The sequence below is a fragment of the Chenopodium album genome, chromosome 20, assembly GCF_948465745.1.
Source record: "Chenopodium album chromosome 20, dcCheAlbu1.1, whole genome shotgun sequence".
Taxonomy (NCBI): domain Eukaryota; kingdom Viridiplantae; phylum Streptophyta; class Magnoliopsida; order Caryophyllales; family Amaranthaceae; genus Chenopodium; species Chenopodium album.
Genome location: NC_137853.1, coordinates 6,425,210 through 6,436,057, shown reverse-complemented (window position 1 = coordinate 6,436,057; position 10,848 = coordinate 6,425,210). Strand labels below are relative to the sequence as shown.

At 30.3% G+C, this 10,848-nt stretch overlaps 2 protein-coding genes across 2 annotated transcripts; one reads left to right on the top strand and one right to left on the bottom strand.

Annotated features, from left to right (window-relative positions):
* The first annotated feature begins 450 nt into the window (after window positions 1-450).
* Window positions 451-2,079, top strand: LOC145599489 (WRKY transcription factor 22-like). Its single transcript, XM_081655861.1, has 3 exons — window positions 451-821; window positions 915-1,034; window positions 1,533-2,079. The coding sequence occupies exons 1-3, from the start codon at window positions 451-453 to the stop codon at window positions 1,939-1,941; spliced, it is 900 nt and encodes a 299-aa protein (XP_081511987.1). The 3' UTR covers window positions 1,942-2,079.
* Window positions 2,080-2,747: 668 nt separating this feature from the next.
* Window positions 2,748-6,833, bottom strand: LOC145597868 (endoglucanase 20-like). The gene is made up of 8 exons (XM_081654126.1): window positions 6,566-6,833; window positions 6,078-6,290; window positions 4,872-5,072; window positions 4,666-4,743; window positions 4,378-4,530; window positions 3,830-3,938; window positions 3,560-3,726; window positions 2,748-3,352 (listed from the first exon to the last, which is right to left on the bottom strand). Exons 1-8 carry the CDS (start codon window positions 6,806-6,808, stop codon window positions 2,963-2,965), a joined length of 1,554 nt encoding a protein of 517 aa, XP_081510252.1. The 5' UTR covers window positions 6,809-6,833; the 3' UTR covers window positions 2,748-2,962.
* Window positions 6,834-10,848: the final 4,015 nt, after the last annotated feature.

Genomic DNA, 10,848 nt, shown 5'->3' with positions numbered 1-10,848 from the left:
TGCATGCTCCTCATATCTCACAAGCCACTAGGGTAATTAAGCTTTAATTAATCTATCAAATAATTAGCTTAAATTAAGCTAGCGAATAATTAGCACAAATTGCGGACTTGTACGGTCGCCACATAATGACATAGCCCATGGGACGACACAAAGTCATACATTCAAAATTTCAAATATTACGTTGTTATTATTAAAGAAAACAAACAAAAATCAAACTCTTTGACTATTTTGACAAGTCAACCAATTATTATTATCAATATTCAAATAATTCGGTTATCACCTCCAAAATCCAAATTCCCATTTCTTTAAAAGCCACAAATTATTTCCTCAACTATATTTCTAGATAAATAGATGATGAGAAAGTTGGTCCAATCTAATCCAATATTATTCTCATCACAAAAGTCCACTTTTAGTAATTAATGAAAAATTTGTTGTAAAAAATTTCCAAATATGATGAATGAGTTAAGTTTTGATAGAGCTAATGAATGGAGTTTACAAGCTATTGTCAAAGGTGATGGTTCGGTCAGCACTACTAGTAGTAACACCATGAACATGTCACCTTGTTATGATGCTTGGTTTGAATCGTTATTATTAGGCCTCGATGACAATCAAGGTGGCCAAGAGAACGCGATGCTCATCTTCAATGAAGAGCTCGAGCCACTTAATCATAGTGTTTCATCTAAGTCGTCTCCCAATAACATTGTTGATAGTTCCATGTTGATGAACTTTGATGTGTACACTAGTAGTCCTACAAACGAACCAAAGGAGAAGTCAACCGATGTCTCATATGCTGATGCTCGAGCTACCATATCGAAAAGAAGGTTTGTTAAAATTTCCTTTCATTCGATTGATTTTAAGTTACTCGCCTTTTTCTTTTTTTCATATATAAAATGGTATCTTGATGTCCTTAATAGGAAAAACAAACATAAAATCATAAAGGTTGTTCAACAAGCAGGAGATGATCGTGTTGAGTCTGATAAATGGAATTGGAGAAAATATGGAGAAAAAGTAATCAAGGGTTCCCCATATCCAAGGTTTGTTACTTATTCCTATCAAACCCTTTCACACATACACAATATGCAAATCAAATATGCTAGCTAGCCTTTTGAATTAAGATTGCGTTGGTCAACATTTTACTTTTACATGTGATCTACCTTAAATAACTTTTTGGTTTGGTTTTACCGTAGTATGTTTGGATGTATTCCCAATGAGCTACCCTTTAAGAATGAATTGATGGACCTTTATTATTACTCGTATTAATTTTAAATTATGCTTAGCTTACAAAATTGAACTAAACATTAAATCAAAACTTCTAGGAGTGTCTTAATAAGATAATCTCATATACTATGTACTCGTAATTTGTATGTTCAACTTTTTAAATAGACTAATCATTCACTTTTTCATTGTTTTTGAATGAATTTGCTAAGCATAGTCTTAATTTAAGGGTTATGAACAAGCTAAGTAACTAGAAGTACAACTATTCTTTAAAACTCCAATTGATCCTTAATTTTGTGATTGCATTGGAAAAACAGGAGCTACTATAGATGCAGTTATGCAGGAGGGTGCTTAGCAAGAAAGCAAGTGGAGCAAAGCATTAGTGACCCAGGGCTATTCCTGATAACCTACATGGAAGAACATTCACATCCTTATCCAACTCGTCGCCATTCTCAAGCTGGCCGTTGTGCTCGAAGGTTTATTCGTTCTTCTCCAACCAAAGTTGTAACTACAAATGAATCCCAAAACACCTTGGTGAGAACTATAACCTTAGAATCATCAACTAAAAATGATCGAGGTTTAGTTGTGCAAGGTAATGAGGATGATGGAAGCTCTACAGATTATGTAAGAGGAGAAGGTGTTTGTATGGGAAATAGGGTGCATGAAGATGATTTTTTTGCAGGGTTAGACTATTTGGAAGAATTGATGAAAAGTGGAGCTTTGTGATTAATCTTTCTTGGGATATCAATATATCATTCAATTCAATGTTGATTGATCTAAGCTGTGTTTTATCTCAAGTCACGCCCTTTGATCATTTTGTAAAATCTATGTGTAGATTGTACTAGTTAGATGTAATTATCTGTAAGGATGAAGAAACGATTTCTTTAGTGCGTGACAAAGTCTAAATTATGAGTTTCAACCATTAATTTAAACTTTTGGTTGAATTGGTATTCTGATATGGGATCTATAGCCAGGGTCCCCTAACATTTAGATATCAAAATCTTATCATAATTTATTCATAGTCAGGATAATTACTTTCATTAATTAAATTAATTTGAATTAAATAAGAGTACAATACCTAAAAGAAAAGGGGAATCTAAATATCTTAATTAACAAGCTGTTAAACCCACAATTTATGAAGGAAAAAAAAACATCATTTAATTTATGAGGGGAATCTAATGCATGCTACATACATACCAAACGTCATTGTATATCTAGTGGCCTAGCTAAAAGTTAAGCTAATTTAATAATCATATTAATTACTCTAAATTTGTATATTACATTCCCTTAAACTAATTAGATAATCTTTTCTTCTCTTTTATTTTATTCTTCTCCTTTGACCGTTTTTCTTATCTTACAAAAAGCATCAAATATGAGAATACAATAATATAAGGGATTACTAAGTAATTAACACAATGCAAACAAGAAGCAGGTTTGAACAAAAGGCCTAGAATAGTTTGCAATTATGTAAACATGAATTGCAAACATGAAACATCATATGTAGGTAATTCGTACTATATATGTAATATGTATACAAGCAAATATATAATTAATATTTTTACAATCATCCATGCCTACTATATTGTAACATTTTACATGCATGTATACAATATATATATATGCTAATAGAATAATCTTATCTTACCTTATATCCTTCCATTTTTTTGCAGGCTTCCATGCATGCTATACTATATACATGCTTGATGCCCAATTCATTTACTTTATTTTAAAATGATCTAGCATTGAATTACATTGTCTCGGCCACACCTAAGGTATCATTAGTCTTCCTCAAGTTCAAACATTCTGCTGAATGATCACCGGAGAGCAAAGGCGCTATGGAACCAATAAAAGCAGCATTTAGGTAAGTAGTGGGCTCTGAATGGGTGTGGTCTGATCTTAGATCCTTGAACTGATCGTTTGCATCGGGTCCTCCAACGACAGCTCCAACGTGAACATTAGGGTTCGGTTTGTTACTGTTGTACCAACTCGAGTAGCCCTGGTTGCAACCCACCTTATCTGGCTGGGCCATAACGGATGGGATTGAGGCACCTCTGTGGTGCACTTGTTGAGGGAACTTGCTTCCAAAACCCACCATGTAGGACATTTTATTAGGGTTATTTCCTAAAATGTAATCTACCTATAATAAAAAAGGACATAGGCCCACGTTACCTTTAATAATTGTTATTTTGAAATGTCAAAGTGCGCATTATTATAGATTATAAATCAACATACTGATATGCTATTACTTGTCAGTTTTAAATACCAATGCAATAACTAAACACAATACCTTCTAAAAAGTTGTGCAAAACTTAACTTCACATATTAAAGGGAATAGGAAGCGAACCTGTGATTTAGTGAAGGCAGTAAGTTTTGAAGGAGTTAGATTAGTTGAGCCACATTTGACACCAGAAATATTCGCCTTTTTAAGAGCTTTAGTATAGATTGAGATGATCATTGATGCACTTGTCACGTATTGCAAATTTGCGGCATCCCTAATAAATAGAAGTCCCCCTGATATCCAGAAATCAAAGAAGAAACAAATCAAATCAAACAAAAATCCTTGCATCATAAATAGAAAATAGATGTTTTAAGTACAACTAGTATTGGTACATACCAGGAGTTGTTTGAAACTGAGCAGAACCACTTTCAGGCACAATCGAACATACAAATGAGTCTGCTTTACTTTTATAATCACTCAGCATCTTCTTGCCTGCCAAAAATTCCTGAAACAATATCAAGCCTTGCTTTATTTTCAATTCGATCTGGTTCATACACGTACATGTGCCTCGTGCTAGGCCGGCCACCTAACTAACAAACCCTCACCGTGTACATACCCCATGTAACTAAAACCTCTGCCTCCAGCCTCCAGGGAGGAACGTGATATCGAAGTTTTTATCAACTCAACTATCCTAAAATCTCTTATTATTCAATACATGAAGATATACTCAAAAGACTTTAATTAAGTAGTCTTTATAACACTCAACCCTTTAAGGTTAGTGTAGGACTAAAAATATTGTTATATGAACACATTGTCATTGTTATAATTTTATTGAAAAGTCATACGTTTATAGTTTATAAGAATTTATGGTCCATATTTTTTAATTAACCTGGGAGGATTAGGCCCTTTTCATGAGCATTGAGTGAAATAAAAGTTGCTGGTACCTTGGCTAGCAAAATTTGAACCCCGGCATACTTGTTATCCCAACTGAATTCCGAAACATCCTGACTCCATCCTTTATTGCTCGAAACGTAGTTCAAGTATTTGTTGTTACTAGTTGCCTTATAAAGCCATGCTGCAGCCCATAGAAGTTCATCCTACACAAATTATATAAGATATTATAGATGTTACGTCAAAATTAGCATAGTAATATATTCCATGTAGCATGTATATTGACATACTTGATTGGTTACAAATGTATTTATAATAAGGTAATATTTCGTATAATTTACCTGATAACCAGAATAAGAGCAATAAAAAGGGCAAGAAGCTGAATAAGATCCTCTGTACTTGTCTGCAAAGTCAAAGAGCTGCAAACCAACAAATATACGTACGTACGTGTGTACAACTTAATTACTATGAGTACAGACTACAGAGTACTTCGTCGTATTAGAAGTATACAAATCTAACAATTTTTGTAATTTGAGGGGTTTCTTACAGATTGTGCATGGTTTAAGAGCTTAGAAGAATAGGTGGAATCAACGGCTTTGAACACAATTGATGCAGCTGCTAAGGCAGCAGAGGCATCAGCGGCGGCTTCTGTTCCGGGGGATGAAGACGTGATCTTGTAGAGTGTTCTTGGTGTGTCCATGTCTTCTGGCCGTTCCCAGCATGCATGATCTGCGTCTCCATCTCCTACCTGCTTAAATTCATCAGATCACTTCAAAAATATTGAAAAGATATAAACAAAACAAAATTGTAGTATTATTATATTTAATAAATTAAAGCTTATTGTAATTTGGAATTATAGTCCATGATACACTTCCTCTGTTTCACGCTATGCCAAAATTTTCGTTTTGGGAGGATTCAATATAATTACAACACTAACTTTAAGGTACAAGTACGTAGATAGAGATAAAAATTCAAATTCGTTTTTTTGTATTTTGAGGTATCAAATGAATAATTCAACAAACACTTATCGTTAGACAAGAAAATTTTTCTACTATAACTAACATCTAATAGCTACTACAACAACTTAAATTACTGTAAGCTTGCAACGTAACGATTATGAACTTTTTCAACAGTATGTAGGGTTAGTTGTGAAGGCATGGTCTGTTACAAACTAACAAGTACTCGTATAGTCGTATAGTCACATTCCTTAAGCATAAGTCGCATGGTATACAGCCCACTTATCAAAAGCTAGTGAAAGTGAAGATGATTTAGCTAAAAAAAATCAAATTAATGGTATGGTAGGATCATACATGCATGTTACTAATTAATTAAATCTATTTTTATATAGACTGACTTTTTACAGTAGTCGTTTGAAAAAATGACTACCATATTATTTTAATGATATAAAATATGATTGATTTATTTATTCACCTTATAAAATAGTCACAATTAGTCTTATTATATCTACAATGCAAATATATTTTTTGAAATGTTTAATCCAACATAAAATAAATATTTTTCAAGAAACTATAAAAAAAAATAAAAATTACATAAATAAAACTAAAAAAATTGATAAATCAAAAAATTGTTGATAATACTATTTTATACCTAAAATAAAGTAATAAAATTAATTACTTTGAAAAAATATGTTAATTATAAACTATATAATGATGAAAACATTATATTGGTAGTCATATTTCAAATGACTACCGTAAAATTTTCAATAAATAAGTAAATAAATTATCAAACATGCCTGTGTGTAGAGGGTGGTAGAAGAAGTGTGCGATTTCAAGATGAAATTGGAACCCCAACGAATGGCTTGGCGAAGGTAATCAAGTTGTTTGGCTGAAGAAATTTCAGAGTTATGCTCAATTGCTGCCCAACTTAATAAGGTTGTTGTAAATGACATTGGCCACCCAAACTTCACATTGTCTCCTGCATCATAGTATCCTCCAACCAAGTTCACCTGCCAAATATTTCAAAAAAAACAAGAATTAGTATTATATTAGCTTCTAGGATTAAAAAGATCTACGAGTACGATATACATTATTGTACATTTCTAATGAGCTACACTCAAATACATAAAAGTGTAGGACACAATCAAATTTATATATCATCAATAAAATAACTAGTAATATCCTACAAATCTATGCACAAGCACAACCTTAAACAATAAATCAAAATGAGGTGGATAGGATGTACTACGTACGTTACACAAGTATGTACGTATGTACAACTTACATTATCAGGTTTGCCATCATTTAGGGCAGAATCACCTCTCCACTTGACTCTTTGGCTCGCCGGCAACTTACCCGACCGTTGTCCTTCAAAGAATAAGATTGCTTTACCTAAGGCATCTTTGTAATTCGAATTAGCTTGATTGCACACCTTATCATTTTGCGCCTTAACTAGCTCTACACAACTAAAGAAGGCACAAACGAAAACTGCAATTATCATTATCTTCATCATCATGAACTTAGCCATATGATCGACTCTTGTAAATGATGAGTATATTATATTATTATATAATTATTGTGTGAGTTTTTACAAGTACTTTCACCCATATTCCGTTGGCAACATGTATTTATAGGACTAGGACCATACCATGCACGATTATTCCACGTACCATGTAAGTCCATCTCTAATTAATTTGTCTTTAATTTTATTTTTCAAAGGTGTATGTAAGCTTGACTTTTTCGGTTTTACCCCAAAGTCGTTAAATAATTATGAAATGATGAAGTCATAATATGTGAACGTAACGTAAGGATTTGGGAAATGGAAACTATTTAAGTCACACTAAGATTTTTGCTCTCGATCAGTCGCTATATCATACATGTTATTAATTAGGCAAGTAAGGTATGTACCTAACAAAATAGTTGAATAAATTAATAAAGCATTGCTAAGTTGAATATTGAGTTAGATTTTTGACCTTTTTGGCTTAAATTAACTGTTATAACTTCCATGCATGTACCGCCTATGGTGCTCCATGCTTTTTAGTTAATTTCCAATTAATTGAGTACGACCATCATTACGCACAATTGTACATTGTAAACATTTTTACTACATATATATTGCATGTCCAAATTCAATTTAAATTAGAGGTGATCAACGATGATCTGATATGATGGTTTGATCCGATCTGATCCGACAAATTTGAAAAAATACAGATTTTTTCAAATCCCTAAAAATACTTTTTTTTTTTTTTTTTCCTTTAAGAAGTGAGTTTCGATGATCACTATGAACTTCAATTGGTTAAAAAGTACACATCAATACATGACATTGCTTCTAGGCACAAGCATTGTACAATAAAATAATTGCATGGTCACTCTAGCCTATAATTATGAACTCATGAGTGCATAATGCTCTTATAACTGTTATAAGTGCATGATAGTCCAGAAGTTTAATTATGAGGGCTATCATAAATAGCTATTTAATAAAAAGTATTGAGATTTTATACGTACTCCACAAATTTAACCTATCTATCCCTCTATTTAACATGTACCGTTCAACTTGATGATCAATGGGAAAATGTTATCTTATCTTATCTTTTTACGCCATTATTAATTTCAAGGTTTTCCCTGTGCCTTTTCTTTTATAGTGAAGGAAAATAATTAATCAATGAAAGTGGTAAGATTTGATTATAGCTCTTTTAAAAGTGACATTCTTTAGCGACAATATTTGCTAAGCTGACGCATTTGCATACAAATAGATTAATGATTTGATATCTTTTGCTTATCCTTTTCCATGCAATATAATCCCATACATTATATTTTCCTTAATTACGTACAATGTATGCACAATTTAGTTTATCAGTAGAAAAATTCAATGATCATTCCTTCAAATATATGAATAATTGAAGGTAAGGGACTAGGAGATGTCAGCGATGCATGTGGTTGTATGGAAAACACTCACGCTACATTCTGCTGGTTTCGTGAGGATTTGAAGGACTAGCTAGGTTTAATTTATAGCGTATGAATGTATGATGCATGCCATGCCGCGAAAGTAAATCAGATCAATGATGAGCATATATATCGATCTTTCATTTCAAATTAATGACAATACGTTCAACTTTTGCGCTAGTTATATACTTCCTTCGTTTTTTAATACTTGCAACACACTCTTTTCACGGTATTTAATAAAAGTAGGTCTCATGTGATTTACAATGGAGGAGAGAGATTATATTTTAATGGGTTATGAGATTATAATAAGGATAATAGTGACATAAAATACTTTCCAATTATAGTGTGTTGCAACTATTGTGACATTTTCATTTTAGGGAAGTGTTGCAACTATAAAGAATCGGAAGAAATATAAAATAAATATTGAAAATTTTATAGTAGTCCTATTACTCCTATAAATGTGGCTACCATAATGATTATGTATGTAGTTCATAATTGACATAGAAAGTAATTAATTTTCACCAAAAAACATAGAAAGTAATTTATTATATTACTCATTTTTGGTATAAAAGAGTATTATCAACATTTTTTTTATTTATCTAGTTTCATTATTAATGTACTTTTTATTCTTATTTTATAGAATCTCAAAAATTTAGAAATTAGAAGACTAATTTTGTCTATATTAGAATGTGAAAGTGATTCAATAATATTGTTTATCATTAAAACAATGGTAATCATATCTCAAACGACTGTTGTAAAAATATCCGACGAGTAATCGTTTAAAATATGACTATATAATTTATTAAACACAAACCTGCTCTACCATACATATAGATTATTGAAAAAAACAACAATACTCTTTAAAAAATTGTAAGAACACGTGTGGGTTGAGATCATAAGTTGTCTCGCAATTCCAATAAAGTATTAAAAGAGTAGAGATAGATGTCAATTTGGTAATTGAACCAAGTTCTTTAAGGGCCTGTTCTGATTGACTAAATTGAGTTGAACTGAACTCAACTGAATTTATTGGAGCTGAACTGAACTGAACTAAACTGAACTGAAATGAACTGAATTAAATTGAACTTATTGGAGCTTAACTGAACTGAACTGAAAATAAGCTAAAGAGAACCAGGCCCTAAGTTAAGTCGGGTCGAATCTTGTTTGAGTTTGAGTCATGCTAAATCATTAATTATACTTAAATAAGTCAAAATCTAAACCGGGTTATTCTTGGGTCAGGTTGGTTATTTTGAGACCTTTAAAACAAGGTTTACTAAAAGGGAGAATATATATATATATATATATATATATATATATATATATATATATATATATATATATATATATATATATATATATATATATATATATATATATATATATATATATATATATATATATATATATATATATATATATATATATATATATATATATAAGGGGAGTTTTTTCCTGAGTTTTTAGAGCGCCACGTAGGATTTAATTTTCTTAGCGCGCCATGTAGGATTATAAAGTTTAGTTGTAGCCAATTAAATAAGAGATTATTAATTTATTTTACAATTAAATAATTCAAATGCCACGTAAGCAAAATTGATCAATGATATATTTAAGTTTAAATTAATTAAATATAAAATATTATCTTTTGATATTAAGAATTTTATCTAAATATGCAACAAATTTTAGCACATAAATACAAAAAAATATATTTTAGAAAATTCAAACAAACCGTGCATCGCACGGGATTCATCTATATTTTATATTTATTAATTTTATTTTTTATTTTGTTTGGGATATTATTTTTATTTGTAAAAAAAATGAAATGTTTTAAAAAATTATTAGAGTGCGTGCCACATATGATAAGTATTTTTAAAACGCTACAATAGGATTATGCCACCTAAAATTAGTTAACGTGTCACGTAGGATTATAAATTATAGTTATATCCATTAAATAATTCAAATGCCACATAAACGTAATTGACCAATGAGGTTTTAATGGTTACATTAATTAAAATACAAAATATTATCTTATGAGACTAGGAATTTTATCTAATATTTTAAAAAAAAATACGAAAAAATGATATATTACGTAAAACTACTAAAATACGGAGCAACAAATGTAATCACATAAATAGAAAAAATATTTAATATATATATATATATATATATATATATATATATATATATATATATATATATATATATATATATATATATATATATATATATATATATATATATATATATATATATATATATACATACATATATATATATATATATACATATATATATATATACATATATATATATACATATATATATATACATATATATATATATACATATATATATATATATATATATATATATATATATATATATAAACGACCCGTGCATCGCACGGACTTCATCTAGTTGGTATTATAATGTAGTGTCCTAGCAAAGTTATATGTGGTCAAATTTCTCTCCGTCATAGACTTGTGCTCGGCCTAATAAAGTTTATCTATCCGGAGACACGAATTGTCTTTATTCGAATAAAAAAGAATAATAAAAATAAAATAAAAAAAATTAAACAAACACGATATATAGCTAGCATATCATTAAAGAAAAAAAATTGAAAACAAATCT

Excerpts from the sequence above, each read along its gene's own strand:
- LOC145597868 (XM_081654126.1), bottom strand. The coding sequence starts at position 6,808 with ATGGCTAAGTTCATGATGATGAAGATAATGATAATTGCAGTTTTCGTT. Across the intron at positions 5,073-6,077 it reads CTACCACCCTCTACACACAG|GTAGGAGATGGAGACGCAGA; the intron begins GCATGTTTGATA and ends GAATTTAAGCAG. Across the intron at positions 3,727-3,829 it reads TCAGTTTCAAACAACTCCTG|GGGGACTTCTATTTATTAGG; the intron begins GTATGTACCAAT and ends TCTGGATATCAG.
- LOC145599489 (XM_081655861.1), top strand. The coding sequence starts at position 451 with ATGATGAATGAGTTAAGTTTTGATAGAGCTAATGAATGGAGTTTACAA. Across the intron at positions 822-914 it reads GCTACCATATCGAAAAGAAG|GAAAAACAAACATAAAATCA; the intron begins GTTTGTTAAAAT and ends TGTCCTTAATAG. Across the intron at positions 1,035-1,532 it reads AAGGGTTCCCCATATCCAAG|GAGCTACTATAGATGCAGTT; the intron begins GTTTGTTACTTA and ends TTGGAAAAACAG.